Here is a 15781-nt window from a genome sequence, read left to right as displayed (position 1 = left end):
CTAGAAAATCCCATGGATGGAGGAGCCTGGTAGGCTGTAGTCCATGGGGTCCCTAAGGGTCGGACACGACTGAGCGACTTCACTTTCACTTTTCACTTTCACACATTGGAGAAGGAAATGGCAACCCACTCCAGTGTTCTTGCCTGGAGAATCCCAGGGACGGGGGAGCCTGGTGGGCTGCCGTCTGTGGGGTCACCCAGAGTCGGACACGACTGAAGTGACTTAGCAGCAGCAGCAGCAGCAGCAGCAACCGCAGACTCCCAGTCTATCCTTCCCCTCCCCTCTTCCCCTTGGCGACCACAGACTCTATAACTGGGAGTCTGTTTCTTTTTTTTGAATAAGTCCAATTTGTCTCATACTTTAGATGCCACGTGTAAGTGACATCTTTGTCTCTGTCTGACTTACCACTGAGTATGATCGTCTCCGGGTCCATCCACATCGCTGCAAATGGCATGATTTCAGTCTTTTTCATGACGAGCAGTGCTCCACTGTGTCTACACACGTGCACGGACACACCTCCTTTATCCATTCATCTGCCGATGGACATTTAGGTTGCTTCCGGGCCTTGGCTGTTGTGAATAGTGCTGCTGTGAATGTGGGGGTGCATTATCCTTTCGAATTACACTTTTGTCCAAATGTGTGCCCAGGAGTGGGACTGCTGGGTCATATAATAACTCTCCTTTAGTTTTGGAGGGACCTCCATACTGTTTTCCAGAGTGGCTCCACAGTTTGCCTTCCCACTAACAGTGTAGGGGGTTCCCTTTTCTCCATACTAGCGGAGACAGTCTTTTTGGATGAGACCTGGAGGCCCTTGTTGATGTTCAGTCGCTCAGTCCTGTCCAGCTCTCTGTGACCCCAGGGACTGCAGCACTCCAGGCCTCCCTGTCCTTCACCATCTTCCAGAGTTTCCTCAAACTCATGTCCATTGAGTCGGTGATGCCATCCAACCAGCTTATTCTCTGTCGTCCCTTTTCTTCCTGCCCTAAATCTTTCCTAGCATCATGGTATTCTCCAAGGAGTCGGCTCTTTGCATCAGGTGGCCAAAGTATTGGAGCTTCAACTTCAGCATCAGTCCTTCCAATGAATATTCAGGGTTGATTACCTTTAGGATTGACTGGTTTGATCTCCTTGCTGTTCAAGGGACTCTCAAGAGTCCTCTCCAGCCCCACAATTCTAAAGCATCAATTCCTCCGGGCTCAACTTTCTTTATGGTCCAACTCTCACATCCATACATGACTACTGGAAAAGCCATAGCTTTGACTGTACGGATGTGTGTCAGCAAAGTGATGTCTCTGCTTTTTAATTCACAGTCTAGGTTTGTTATATCTTTTCTTCCAATGAACAAGCATCTTTTAATTTCATGGCTGCCATCCCTGTCCACACTGATTTTGGAGCCCAAGAAAATAAAGTCTGTCAGAGGTCCTTAAGGCTCAGCCTTGCTTTGCTTTTCCTTGAGCGCCACTGATGGAGGGGTCTAAATCTTAATCTTCGGCCTGGGTTCAAGTCCTTCATCCATTGGCTGCTCACCCTCCCTTGTGCCCGGATATCCACATCTGTCAACACTGGCTCCCACTTCCCCCAGCAGCATTTATTTTCCTTTGTGAAGTAATTTATTATTACACAAGGTAATCTGTGTTTTGGGATATCCAAATATACAAAAAAGAGGAAAACCCTCTATAATCGTGGCAGTCAGAGGACTTGCAGCTACCATTTTATTGTGTTTCCATCCAAACTTTATTTCTAGGGTGTTGTGTAGTATATAATTTTTACATAAATTATATTCTTCTACATACGCTTTGTAACCCTCTTTTTCATTTGCTGCGTAAGCATGCCTTTGTGTCAGGAAATGTACTCTTACAACATTTTCTCAGATGGGGACCATCGTTTACCTAGATGAACGCACTTTAACTGGGCATTTGGGAATTGGGAAGACTTTTCTAGGCCAGTCAGACCAGCCCAACACCTGGAACAATGCCCGGCCTACAGTCTGGGCTCAGTTGCTCGGTTGTGTCTGACTCTCTGTGGCCCCATGGACTGTAGCTCACCAGGCTCCTCTGCCCATGGAATTCTCCAGGCATGAATACTGGTGTGGAATGCCATTTCCTTCTCCAGGGTATCTTCTCAACCCAGGGCTCAAACCGACATCACTTCCGTCTTCTGCATTGGCAGGAGGATTCTTTACCACTCACGCCACCTGAGAAGTAGGTACAGTAGGTGCCCAGTAAGTGTGTGTTGAATGGATCTTTTTTTACCCCAGTCAATATAACAGAAAGAATTTAGGCTTAAGGAACGTCATGGCCATAACCAGATTTTAATCCCAGCTCTGCCACTTTTGTTCTGTGACTGTGAACTAGTTACTTAATCTCTCTGAGGTTCCTCTCAGCGCCAGTGAAAACTAGCACCTACCTACCACCCGGGGCTGCTGTGAGGGTTAAACAAGGTGATGCACGTCGGTAGCATCCTTTGCGTGGGGCTTGCCAACACTGGGACGCCATCGGTGACAGCCCCTACTGTTATTTGCCTTCTCCATTCTGGCATTTGGGCTGATGTTTGCACAGCTTTGCTCACTCCAGTCCTCAATCTTGAGTGCCTCTCTTCTTCAGGACATTCCAGAATTCTCCAGCTTCCATTAGAGACCTCACAGAAATTCTGCCACCTTATTCAGTCACTTTCCTAGCACTGCTTGACTCACTGAGCCCCTGCTGTATGCAGGACACAGCGTGAGGCGTGGCAGGAAGTGTAAAGGAGCAGCCCATGAAGACTCGTGCTCTCAACAGACCCAGTTGACACCCGCAACTGAAAAGGGTCAAAGTCCTCCATTTCCAAAAGTCGCTACCCACACCAGGGAGGCAGAGGACAGTCAGCTCAATAGGAAAGTAGGTAAAAGGTATGAGCAGAGGCAGTTCACTGAGAAAGGAGTGATAGCCAATTAATTAAGGAAAACATGTTCAAACTCCCTCTTCATTAAAGTAATGCAAATCTAAGTGAGAAGACAGCATGTGTAGAAAAATCTTTTTATTGTATTATAAAATCAAAAAGCCCAAAACCAAACAGATGCACAGCTCGATGAGTGATAGCTTCTAACACTTAGTACATGGATGTTTTCCCTTGTCCTAAGTGATGTATGTATGTGTCTGGAAACCTGGCAGGAAGAGGAGAACTCCAGCCAATCCTGCAAGACCCAACTCAGGATGCCCTTCTCTGGGAAGCCTGCCTGAGAGCCCCAGTCTGAGTCAGCCACCCTCCAGATTGCTTTGTTCCTGCCCATTAACTTTATGGACTTCCCTGGTGGCTCAGATGGTAAAGAATTCTCCTACAGTGCAGGAAATGTGGGTTTGATACCTGGGTTAGGAAGATCCCCTGGAGAAGAAAATGGTAACTCACTCCAATATTCCTGCCTGGGAAACCCCATGGATACAGGAGCCTGGCGGGCCACAGTCCTTGGGGTGACAAAGAGTCAGACACAACTCAGCAACTATCACACACATTAGCTTTGTAACTCCCTTCCCACCTGCCAGGGGCATCACCTACACCCTGCCCCCCACCCTGCTACACCTTTAAGCGTCAGGAGGGCAGAGCTGGGTCATTTTTTTTTTTTTCTTCTTTGTATTCCTAGCACTTTGCACAGGTCTATCACGAAACATTCACTGAATGAATGAAAAAATGTTTCCCATATACTTAATTGTTAAAATTATGATCGTTTAAGAACTATGCAAATAGCACCACCTATTGGTGGATAATTTTAACACTATGTTTGGATTCTAAAACATTTACACTGGAAATGAGGTGACTTAAATGAATCTTTTTTTTTTTTAATGAAAAGATTGTTTCAATCTTTAAGCCAAGGGGTCATTTACTTTTTAACAAATGTTAAAATATATAAGCACTGATATTCTTTATTTCGTTTCAGTTTTGAGGCTGTTAGTTGAGGAGCTCAAAAATACATGTCAGTTATTGTCAGTGAAATCAGAAGGAAGAGGGAAGATGTTAATTAATAACCACGTTAAGTACTTTGTTACATGTTGTATTTGATCCTGCAGATACCCGTGCCTCACAGTGGTTTGGGTCCTGTTTTATAGATGAAAGAATCTGAAGCTTGTGCAAGTGAAGTGATTTGCCCAAATAAAACACGAATCCAGCTGACTTCAAAATCTCTGCCCCTTCTGCCTTGTTAAACTGAAGTATTGGTTGGAGATATCTATGAAGCACTAGTTTTTGACCCCAGTAGTGACTTCTAAATATTTTAAATATATAGTTCCTGAATGACCCTACTTGTATTATCGTTAAAAGCTGCTTACTTAGGGCAGTTTATAAAAGAAATCATCATTTTCGTAGCAGAGTATTTTGACTTCCAACAGGGATTGTATTCCAGCAAGTGAAATTTTTCAGGAGTCATGGTACCGTGTGCTGGGAGGTACCATTTTTATAGATGAGTAAGTTTCAGGGGAAAAAAAAGTTTGACTTTGGAACAGCGTTCTCCTCGACCATGCCTTCTTAATCATTTTCTGAAACAAGCATGTCTTCTCAGAAGCATCTGGCCCGTTTCAGTCCTCCCTAATCCCCGTCTTCCAGAGTGCCCTGTTACACAGGCCACCCATGTGGCAGAGACCTGCTCTCAGGACTTTGGGGTAAATTAGTAACAGATACAAAAATGCTAGGGCTTCCCTGGTGGCTCAGATGGTAAAGAATTCTCCTGCCAATGTAGGAGACCTGGCTTCAGTCCCTGAGTCAGGAAGATCCCCTGGAGAAGCAAATGGCAGCCCACTCCAGTATACTTGCCTGGAGAATTCCATGGATAGAGGAGCCTGGTGGGCAACAGTCCATGGGGTCACAGAGTCAGACATGACTGAGTAACTAACACCTTCACTTTCATGAACATGCTAAGTGCAGATCCCACCACAGGGCAAGAGTTTGGGGAAGATTCATTGCATCCGAGTCTAGACGAATTCTTGGCTGGACTCTCCTCCCCTGACACACGCCCAGCCCGCAGCGCGGCATCTGAGTTATAGCAGATGAAGGGGGAAATCGCCCCTTGTGATGGCCCCGGCGCCCAAAGTCCACACTGAACATTTACGGGGTTTGGTGCCACATGACTTGGTTGGTCCTGGGCGGTTATAGGCGCTTCGTGGGTGTGAACTCGCAGCTTCCGGTGGGAGCTTTTCCTTGTGCCCACTGTCTGGCTTCCTCTCGCTGCCAGACCAGCTACTGGTCTGGGGAAGGCTCCAGGCGACCTCACCTCCCCCCCGACCCCTTGGTACTGCTTATACACAGAGGAGTCCTTTGGAGAATCTCCTGAACCGTCCCGCCCTACAGAGAGTACAGCCAAGCCAAGCTTTTTCAGCAGATCGCCTTCCTGCCAAAAAAAACAGCCGCACCGGTTGGCACCGCTGTTCATTTAGGAGACACTGGCTCCGGCTGCCTAATGCCGGACCAGCCAAGAGATGAGGGTCTGCCTGCCGGGACAGAGACCCTTCCTCTCCTGTGGGCGCACTTCCGTCCTGCACCTGCATCAGTGCTGACTGCAGACTTGAATGGGCATGAAGGGAGCCTCACTCTGCTCCACCCACCCCCCCACGCCACCCCTGGGGACCAGGCCCTGGCTGCAGAGGCTGTGTGAAGTCACCCACTTCAGTTTTCCCTGGAGCTCACACTGAGGAGTGGGTGACCAGAAACAGACTACACAGCACCTTGAGAGGCGGTCACCTCTTGGTCCAAGCGGGTTCACAGCCCGGGGGTGTTTGCAGCGTGCTGGGTCTGAAGCTCTGTTGAGGAACTCACTCTCAGCTCTACTGATGCTGAGTTCAGGATCGGACAGGTGATGGGCGCCCGGCTCCTGTGAGCTGATGTTGACTGGGGCGACAGTGTCTTCAACTTGGGATCACCGTCGTCATGTGCTCTGTGGGTTCTCTCTTCTGTCCGCGGTTGGGGAGAGTCATTGTCCTTTCATAGCTTTGCATTTATAAGACGTGCACTCGTGACTGGAATAGGCCCTTTCCCTGGCCTCTTGCCTTTCAGGAGGCTGGTGCGTTGGCAGGGATCATGGATTCTAAAGTAAATATAGTATATTTTTTCTATAGAAATTTAACTTTCTAAAATAATGAAACATAGCAATAGTATGTTTCCTAAATACATTTTATATCAATCACTCAGTCGTGTCCAACTCTTTGTGATCCTATGAACTGTATACCGCCTGGCTCCTCGGTCCCTGGAATTCTCCAGGCAAGAATACTGGAGGAGGTTGCCATTTCCTCCTCCAGGAGATCTTCCTAGGTATCCAACCAGGGTCTGTTGCATTGCAGGCAGATTCTTTACCATCTGAGCCACCAAGAAAGCCTGGTACCCAAAAGGTAGCCCATCGTTTAGAGCAGGATTTAAAGAACTGTGAGCACTTCAGTACCTGATACTTCTCAGTGACCTTCAGCTGATAACACTCAGGCTGCCTTTTTCTGATCTTTTAACAGAGATCTTTTATCCATCTTCTTACGGTGCTTCGGCATCAGAATTCCACTAGCCTCCCTACATTTGGAGTTCACATTCCCCTATGAATGTTCTCTAAGAGAAACATAATCCGTAATTGCTCTTTTCTATCTCTTGGGAAGGTTCTGGGTTGCTTATATCTGTCTCACAGACTCAGCATCTTTCTACTTCTGTGATCAAAGTCATGATGGAAAAAAAATAGCTCTCCTGTCTTCTAATTCCCTGCCTAGCTTCCCTAACTAGCGGATGTGCTTTGTACTGATCTGTTTTAGCTTTTCTTCTTGTGTCCTTGCCCTGCCGTGAATCTAATAAGATATAAAATTTGGAGTTAAGACTTGTTCTTCCACTTAAAAAAAAAAAAAACTCAAGAGTGTCACTCCCTCCAATAGCAAGAACAAGCCAGGTAAGCCTACCATAGAGCCACGGTCACTACGTGATACAGTGAACTCCAACCCCAAAAGTGCCAGGCGCCTCTTAGGAGGGACCGCGACCACTGCTGAAATCTCTGCAGAGCTGCAGGAAGATGGGGAAAGGAGCTGAAAGCTTCTAGAATCCTGCGAGGCCGGGTGTGGACCGGCATGGTGGTGTGGACCGGCATGGGTGGGCTCTTGGGAGCCCCAGGCTCAAGGTGAACCTTCATGCACGCGTGCTCACACGCACGCACGCACACACACACATGTTCTTCCCACACAGCCAGGGAGTAGGACAGAGTCCTGAAGCCCCCCTCTCAGAGCCCAGGCACGGTAGTTGCTGAAGGATGCTCCACACTGGGCCTTTCATGGGAACCAGGTGCTGTTCAGCTGCCCTGAAGGAGGGATGAGGACCCCGAGAGGGGCCCTGCTGGGGCAGGGGGTGGTGAAGGCTGAGCACCAGCTGGGGGGATGGCGGGGGACGTCATGCACCGGGCAGCAGCAACCACTTCGGGGAGTGGTGGGGGCCAAGGCCACTGAGACACGCCCCCGCCCCCAGCCCACCCGGCCAGACGCAGATCCACAGGGCCAGCCAGGATCAAAGGCAGGGAGGGCTCCAGACCCTGCCAGCTTCCAGTCAGCAGCTGAAGGCTGTTACAGGCCCTGGGTCACAGCTGTGTACAGCGATCCCTGCCCTTCTGGGCTTCCCTCCTGATGGGCAGCTGCTAAGTCACTTCAGTTGTGTCCGACTTTGTGTGACCCCATAGACGGAAGCCCACCAGGCTCCCCCGTCCCTAGGATTCTCCAGGCAAGAACACTGGAGTGGGTTGCCATTTCCTTCTCCAATGTGTGAAAGTGAAAAGTGAAAGTGAAGTCGCTCAGTCGTGTCCGACCCTTAGCGACCCCACGGACTGCAGCCTACCAGGCTCCTCCATCCATGGGATTTTCTAGTACTGGAGTGGCTTGCCATTGCCTTCTCCAGCCTGATGGGGAGAGACACGAATAAATCTGGGCTTCCAGGTGGTGCTAGTGGTAAAGAACCCGCCTGCCAACGCAGAAGATCTAAGAGACTCGGGTTCGATCCCTGGGTCGGGAAGATGCCCCGGAGGAGGGCATGGCAACCCACCCCAGTATTCTTGCCTGGAGAATCCCGTGGACAGAGGAGCCTGGCGGGCTACAGTCCATGGGGTCACAAAGAGTCGGACACAATTGAAGTGACTTAGCACGCACACATGGGCAGGGTGTGAGGAGCAGGACAGGTGGATCTGAGCACAGGCCCAGCCCTACACTGTCCCTGGGGATGGGGGCGGTGTCCAGGGGGCGGGAAGCTGGGGTCCACGCCTGGCTCAGGAGGTGCTGGCCTGGTCACTGGACAGCGAGGACAGAGCATCTGGAACTCCATGACTGAGGGGAAAGAGATGGGACCGGAAACACATCAGGGTCCACAGAGGTTGTTTAGGGCCTTCAGGGCCGGTGGGAGGCAGGCTCTGTGTTAAAGGCGTGCTGGGCCCGCAGAGTGCTGTTTCACTGACCCGTGGTTCATGTTTAGAAATCTCGCCCCATAGCAGATCAACCTCCTTGAAACACATGAAACCCCTTTCAAAGCATCAGCAAAGAGTTTCCCATATACACGGCATAAAGTCAGCTGAAAATCAAGGCCATTCATAAATACTATCATCTATTACTTCATGGGATTAAGGGCAGTTTTTACTGGTGGTGTTTCTCAGCGTATCCCAAGTTAAAAATGAAGGAGAAAAGTAACATGAGGATGGTATCTGCTCCGGTTTGTATTTTTCAGTATGCGGACTCGGAAAATGTAGGCGCCTCTGCAGGATCGTGGTCCTCCCAGCCCTCTTAGTCTCTAAGTCACATCCGACTCTTGTGACCCCATTGACTGTAGCCTACCAGGCTCCTCTGTCCATGGGATTTCCCAGGCAAGAGTACTGGAGTGGGTAGCCATTTCCTCCTCCAGGGTATCTTCCCAACCCAGGAATCAAACCCAGGTCTCCTGCATTGCAGGCAGATTCTTTACCAACTGAGCTACAAGGGAATCCCAAAATCTTTGGGGTGGGTTTCATTTATTTACTGTGTCCTGTTCTGTATGTTAAAGTGGGAGGTATTCTGGGAAGCCGGGGGCAGGAGCGGGCGGTGGGTACCGTGGAAGACAGTGTGGACATTGGAGTCTTGCAGACTTGGGTTCAAGGGCTGGCTCTGTGTTTGAACAGGATTCACTTCCTGCCGTCTTTGGGGGTCCCCTCCCCTGTCTGGCACAAGGTGGCAGTCTTCCCACGGGCAGCTGTCCGGTTGTCACGGAGAGGACCGTGCCCTCGTGCATTTGGTGGAGGGACTCCCCAGGCAGGCGAAGCTCGCCCCTAGGGGTGACCTCAGCCCGTCCGTGGTGTGTCCTTGAACATGGTGGGTGTCTGGTTTCCCAGGTGCAGTCATGGGGTCTCAGGCTGGTTGAGACAGTGGGGTCCCCCCATGTCCCAGGATGTGGCCACGCCCCAATAGTCCTTATTCTTCCCTCCTTTCCCCCGCCTCCTCATCCTCCCCCCAGGAGCCATCCTCCTGGGAGTTGTTCAGTCACCCAGTCGTGTCCCGCTCTTTGCGACCTCATGGAGTGCAACACACCAGACCTCCCTGTCCCTCACCATCTCCCAGAGTTTGCCCAAGTCCGTGTCCATTGCATCAGTGATGCCATCCAGCCATTTCATCCTCTGACACCCTCTTCTCCTTCTTCCCTCAATCTTTGCCGGCATCAGGGACTTTTCCAGTGAGTTGGCTGTTTGCATTAGATGACCAAAATACTGGAGCTTCAGATTCAGCATCAGTTCTTCCAGCGAGTATTCACGGTTGATTTCCCTTAGAGCGACTGGTTTGATCTCCACACTGTCCAAGGGTCTTTCAGGAGTCTCCTCCAGCACCACAGTTCGAAGGCATCAATTCTCTGGTGTTCTGCCTTCTTTACAGCCCAGCTCTCACAACTGTGTGTGACCACTGGGAAGACCACAGCCTTGACTGCACGGACCTCTGTCGGCAGGGGAACGTCTCTGCTTTTCAGCACACTGTCTAGGTTTGTCACAGCTTTCCTGACGAGAAGCGGTTGTTCTCTGGTTTCATGGCCGCAGTCACCATCTGCAGTGATTTTTGAGCCCAAGAAGAGGACGTTTGTCACTGCTTCCACCTTTTCTCCTTCTGTTTGCCATGAAGTAATGGGGCCGGATGCCATGATCTTAGTTTTTTAATGTTTAGTTTTAAGCTGGTTCTTTCACTGTCCTCCTTTACCCTCTTCAAGAGGGTCTTCAGTTCCTCCCCTTTCGGGAGCCTGGTGCTAAAGTTCTCTCGCCAAAGCCCCTGGGACAGGAGTTTGCTAGTTTTAAGTCAGTTCTTCAAATAATCTGCCAGAAGCACATGGGGAAGAAAAACAAACCTTTGTACGCATTTAGGCAGGGCTGTTCCCGTCTTGATTAACCACGCGTTTTCATTCTCCAGACCTTTCTTTGCTCTCATAAAAAGCACAGCTTTGGTGATGAAGTTGGGATTGTCGTCCCTGGCACTTGGTTTTAAGCATTTTTGTTTACGCTGTTCCTCTTTGCAGGTACATGGCTTTGTGTTTCTTTTCAACATATGTTCTTCACTCAGCATCTGCGTGACGAACTCTTGCGGCTAGTGGGTGAGGCGCCTTCTGTGACAGACAGACCACCACCCATGCTCCCTTTAAGGACTGTTCTGGGGGCTTCCCTGGTGGTCTGGCGGCTCAGACTTGGCCTTCCAGTGCAGGGGGCGCGGGTTCGACCCCTGCATCTCAGAGAGCGGAGATCCCACATGCCTCCGGGCATGGGAACCAAAGCATAAAACAGTATTATAACAAATTCAATAAAGGCTTTAAAAACGGTCCATATCGGAAGCTGATCTGTATTGTTGTATGGCAGAAACCAACACAACACTATAAAAGCAGTTTTCCTCCCATTAAACATCAATTTAGAAAGAAATAAAACCTATTTTGGTTTTGTCTCCACAGCAAACCCAAGGAGCCGGTCTTCAGTGCAGGTAAGGCTGGTTGAATGGCAGTGCGGGCGCCCCTTACTCCCCGCGGGACTTGAGGGGCAGTAAGAAGTGGTTGTTCGGGGGCAGCTGGGATGGGCAGAACACGGGGGTCCGTAGTGGGGGCTGGGGGCCTAGTGCTCACTATCGGCCTGTACCTGGGGGTCTGGTGACTCACATCACTCAGAGACCACCCAGAAAAGGGTCATAAAGGCTAAACCCTTTATTTGCCCCCATTTAAAATGGATTCAAGAGACATCCATAAGGAGAAAGAGTGACATGCCATTACATGAAATTTCTCTGTTAAAACTCCCCTTCCTTACTAATGGGGGCTCTCCCATCACCAGCATTTGCGTTTCTCTTGAAAGGGAAAGTCTCTGATGCATCCAGTTACCACTTTATCTAAAAGCGACTTCTTTTTCTGCCTGTGATTTCCTAAACTGCCAACTAATAGTCCATATATATCTTTCCATGTATCTTTTCTAACACGTGTTATAATCAGGGAGCTGCTATTTTTAGAACAGTAACCTATTTGAAAGCATCTTTAAAAATGCAAAATCTTTGACAAGATTTTTGCAATGGGCTAAATAAATTCATTTAATTTTCCAAGTCCCTCCCCCGCTTAAGTTCAGCATCAAAACGTGAACACATGTGCTTCAGGATTCATTTCATTTTCAGGAAGCGTGAAATTATTCACTGAAAATGTAATCGCCCTCAGCCTGCAGAGTAGGTCTGGCGCGCCCTTGTCAAAAGCCCTGAAATGTGTCCAGGTTTTTCTAGTGGTGGGGGCGGGGGAGCCTGGGGGCCTGGGGGCTCGAGAGCGCCCCCTGCAGGCAGGCCAGTCACTCTTGCAGTGCCCCCTCGTCTCTTTACCCAGCGCTTCAGTCTCTGTCTCCGAAATCCCAAGGGAAACGCCGGGTGACCCACTGCAAAGGTAGGCGGCATTTCTGAAACCTCATAGCTCTCTGAGCAAAACTGCGCCCCAGGCTGCAGAAGCTCTTTTCATACAGGCCACCAGCTACCCTCCTTGTGTGAAAATGCTTTGTGATGCAAGCCACGTGGGTTTGTTGGCCATTCAAAGCCGTCCTGGGCAGGTCTTACTGAGGAGCTGAAAACTGGACCTGATGACAGAACTCTTTAAAATCTGTATGAATGTTAAGAGAGCTATAGGGCGAGCCCTGGATGCCCCATGTTTTGGAACCTGCACCGCTGCTGGCCGCTCCCTGTGGCACCTCTGGGTTTGGGGGCTGTGTGCTGTTATCCTAACACGCCTGAAAGAAAGAACAAGCAAGCAAAGACTGCTTTCCCTCGCTGCGTTTGTTTTTTTTTTTAAGAGGTAGAATGTCTAACTTAGCTGTCCAGAAGAGTGCCAAGGCTAACTCCAGAGCTTTTCTTCTCAGTCCCGTGACGTAGATCTGCCCATTGAGTAATAAAGGACTTTTCCAGCATGTAGCAATATACTCAAGTTAGATATTCCATCTGCATGGATTAAATACACCCATACAAGGCTCTTGGTGTGTGCTGCAGGGTGACATTATATTTCCTTTACTCTGAATCTGCATTCCGTGATTCTGCTCTCACAGAGTTCATGGAATCACTTGTCATTTAAGCCATCACGCCCGCCCTTCTTTGTTCCCCTTCCATTGACCTGATGAGTGCTTTTCGGGTCTTCGGTTGTGATGGTCACACCGTCTGAAGAATTTGGTGGAGGGATGAAGGAAGGGAAGGGGGCGGGTGAGGTGAGCGTGTGTAGATGGGCAGAGCGGGTGGGTGTGTAGGTGGCAGAGAGAGAAGGACCCCTGGGGTGGGGGCATTTGTGGCCAGTGATGTCATATACGGAAAGGGGGGCAGGGCAGTTAGAGCGCTGGGTCCAGCAGGCAGGAGGGCAGGAGGAGGATCCTGAATCCAGTGTGGGCCTTGATGGGTTTGGTAGCTAAGATGACCAGGGTAGTGGGTGGGGGCCGCATGAAAGCCTGCAGCCCTAGGGGCCTCAGATGGGCTCCTCCCAGTGGAACTGGGGAGGATGGAGCCTAGTGAGGAGCACGCTCACAGGAGCACCACAGAACCCAGCAGCTGGCACACTGTGCAGGAGTTGAACACGTGTTGGTTTTTACTTAAAAGTCAGATTTAATATGCAGAGTGAAGAGTGTGTCACATGCATGCATTTAAGACCTGAATTGCACGCACACCTTAAAAGTGCAATGGCCTCTCAATTTTTAGGCAATATCGCATGTGGCTTTGTCTGAAAATTCTCAGGAATAAGGCTTATAAAACTAATTTGTGAATGTGGTACTTACAACGTTATAATTACTTTATGACTTCCTTACCAGTTTCCTCTCTGGGCATGATTTTTCTGTTGAGTTATGGTACAGCCCCAACTGCCCAATTTAAATGCCATTAAGGTGCCCAGTCCTTTGATCTGCAGCGAAGCATCAGAATGCAGTGAGTTCTGAATCCGAACAGAATTCATCAAGAGCTCACAAGATATTTCCTTTGGCCTTATATCTTGAAAACTGTAGCCAGAAAACCCTATAGTGTTTGTTTTTGTTTAAAGTTCAGGAGTGGCCCCTTGTTGATGTATTATTGGATTTTACTTTCATCCCTATAATTTATTAAAGTATCAGAAGTTATTTTGTTATAAAAATGTTTGTTCTAGAAAGGTTTATTCCCCAGCTTCTCTGTCTAATGGGCCTTTGTTCTTTTCTTTTCTATTTCTAGCTTTTCTTTGAGCATTTTCCTTTTTGCATGCATCCCAGCATGCACTGCTGCCAGTTTTGTGTCCTTTACCCTTGAATTATCCAATGTGAAAGATACATAAAAACTCATTTTTGCATTGCACTCTAACAAACCAATTTAAATATTGAAAGATATTTTATGCATTTTGGTACTGCAATTGTATATCCATTGAACTCAATAAAAAAATTTAAGTGGATTTCTTGTGTTAGTTGTAATTTTTTGGGGTGGCATTTTCCCCCTCCTGATGATAAAGGAACTATAATCTCTAAAATCTCTCATGGAAAATAATTGTTGAAATCTGATTTTTTTCTGCCTATTATAATTTCTTACATTACTTAAGTAAGCAGAATGTCAAAGGCAGACAAGGTGAAAATTTTTGTTTCAAACTGTTTGTGTTTTAGTTTTCCCTAGGATTTTAATCAGAAATAACATAAAGGTCAAAGTTTCTACTTTTGCATTGAAAGGATAGAGAAAATATAACTTTTTTTCAGGTACCCTGGGCACCAAGGTGTCTTACTGACATCTTTGTTCTCTTCATAGAAGAAGGATATGTAAAAATGTTTCTACGTGGACGCCCTGTTACCATGTACATGCCCAAAGATCAAGTGGATTCTTACAATTTGGAAGCAAAAGTAGAACTGCCGACCAAGAGACTGAAGCTGGAATGGGTGTATCCTTTATCCATTGAGTCTGACCTGAAGTCATCAGTTGATGAGTGCTTTTATTGAAATTCAGTTGTAGAAACCCATAAAACTAAACCATGATGGCAAAAAGTTTTTAAACCCAAAGAAAGAAAGAGGGATTCCCTGGAAGGAAGGACTAGCATTCCCCCTCAACCAAGTAGGGTTTTGGCCACCCTTGGGAATCTAACTTCAAGTTAACAGTAACTAGGGACTTTCCTGGTAGTCCAGTGGTTAAGACGTTTTCCTTCCAATGCAGAGGGTATGGGTTTGATCTGTGACTGAGGAGCTAAGATCCCACATGCCACAGGGTGTGATCTTAACATTATAAATCAACTATACATCAATTTAAAAAAGCAAAAAAAAAAACTTAAAAAACAGTGATTAATTGAACATGAGTATGGACTCAGTACTAAATGAAAGGAAAATACAATGTATGGCTTAAGTTAAACGGACATTTAGCATCAATATAATACCACTGGAAAAAAAGAAAAAGCTCTCGTAAAATCAGGCCACAGAAATCTGAGTCAGCCATACGACTAGCGTTCTTGAAATAAAGCTGCTAGAATCTTCATAATATGAGGCTTGGGAAAGTGAATGAACTACCAAGGCGCGAATAAAAGAAAGACAAGAAATCAAGAAATAGAGCCTGTGAAAGAGGGTGAGGTGTTGTTATTTTGTTTTTTTTTAATTTTACTATTTTGTTTTACTTTAGAATCCCACAGAGGCCACCTTCCAGACCATGCAGACTTTTAAGACAAAAAGCCAAAATCCTTTCTTCACCCTCAAACAGATATTTATTGAATACCAGTTTAGTGCCAAACCCTGACAACAAATCATGTGAAGTTGGTTTAAACTGAAGCTATTGTCATTTCAGTTGGAAGAATTACTATTTAAAATTATAAAATCATATTCCTTGGGAATTGTTTGGAATTATTTCTGTACCCAAATTTCTCAAAACATATTTTTTTATTTTTTCGGATTCAGATGTCATAAGTGTTCACCTGAACCTATTTTGTCATCTGTATTGGCACATGTAATTGAAGTGATCCCATTCTTCTTTAAGTCAGTAATTGTTTGAATTGGTTAAATCAAGTCTGACAGATATTATTCAAGATATAGTTGTTCAACCTGCTCCCAACTCGTATTTTAAAAGGTGTGAAACAGTGGAATTTGCAGCAAATAAATGGTTGTTTTTCACATCCAAGTTCAAGTGATGTTTTGCTCTGAAATAGTTTTCAAACTTTGGAAGCATGTATGCTGAAATCTTAACAGGTTATTATCCCTGAGGAGCTGTGGATGTTTAGGACAAGGAAGACCTAAATTTGTTACCTTTTATTGATTGATATATAGATACATGAGCTTCCCTGGTGGGTCTGACGGTAAATAATCTGCCGACAATGCAGAAGACCTGGGTTCCATCCCTCAGTCTGG

General features: G+C 47.4%; 1 protein-coding gene across 5 annotated transcripts in view; it reads left to right on the top strand.

Moving 5' to 3' along the window:
- Nucleotides 1-15781, top strand: part of EML1 (EMAP like 1) — a 196098-nt gene that overhangs the window by 152342 nt on the left and 27975 nt on the right. For 3 of the 5 annotated variants that reach the window (XM_055418522.2, XM_055418524.2, XM_055418523.2), the window contains exons 5-7: nt 10909-10937; nt 11809-11865; nt 14208-14337. In XM_055418522.2, coding sequence (XP_055274497.2) covers nt 10909-10937; nt 11809-11865; nt 14208-14337 — 216 coding nt within the window. The remainder of the gene's footprint in view (nt 1-10908; nt 10938-11808; nt 11866-14207; nt 14338-15781) is intronic. The other 2 variants (XM_055418526.2, XM_055418527.2) reach the window with 1 other exon arrangement.

This window comes from Moschus berezovskii, chromosome 21 (assembly GCF_049115385.1).
Source record: "Moschus berezovskii isolate FMDL1 chromosome 21, NW_MosBer_1.0, whole genome shotgun sequence".
NCBI classification, from domain to species: Eukaryota; Metazoa; Chordata; class Mammalia; order Artiodactyla; family Moschidae; genus Moschus; species Moschus berezovskii.
This window is presented reverse-complemented; position numbering and strand designations above follow the sequence as displayed.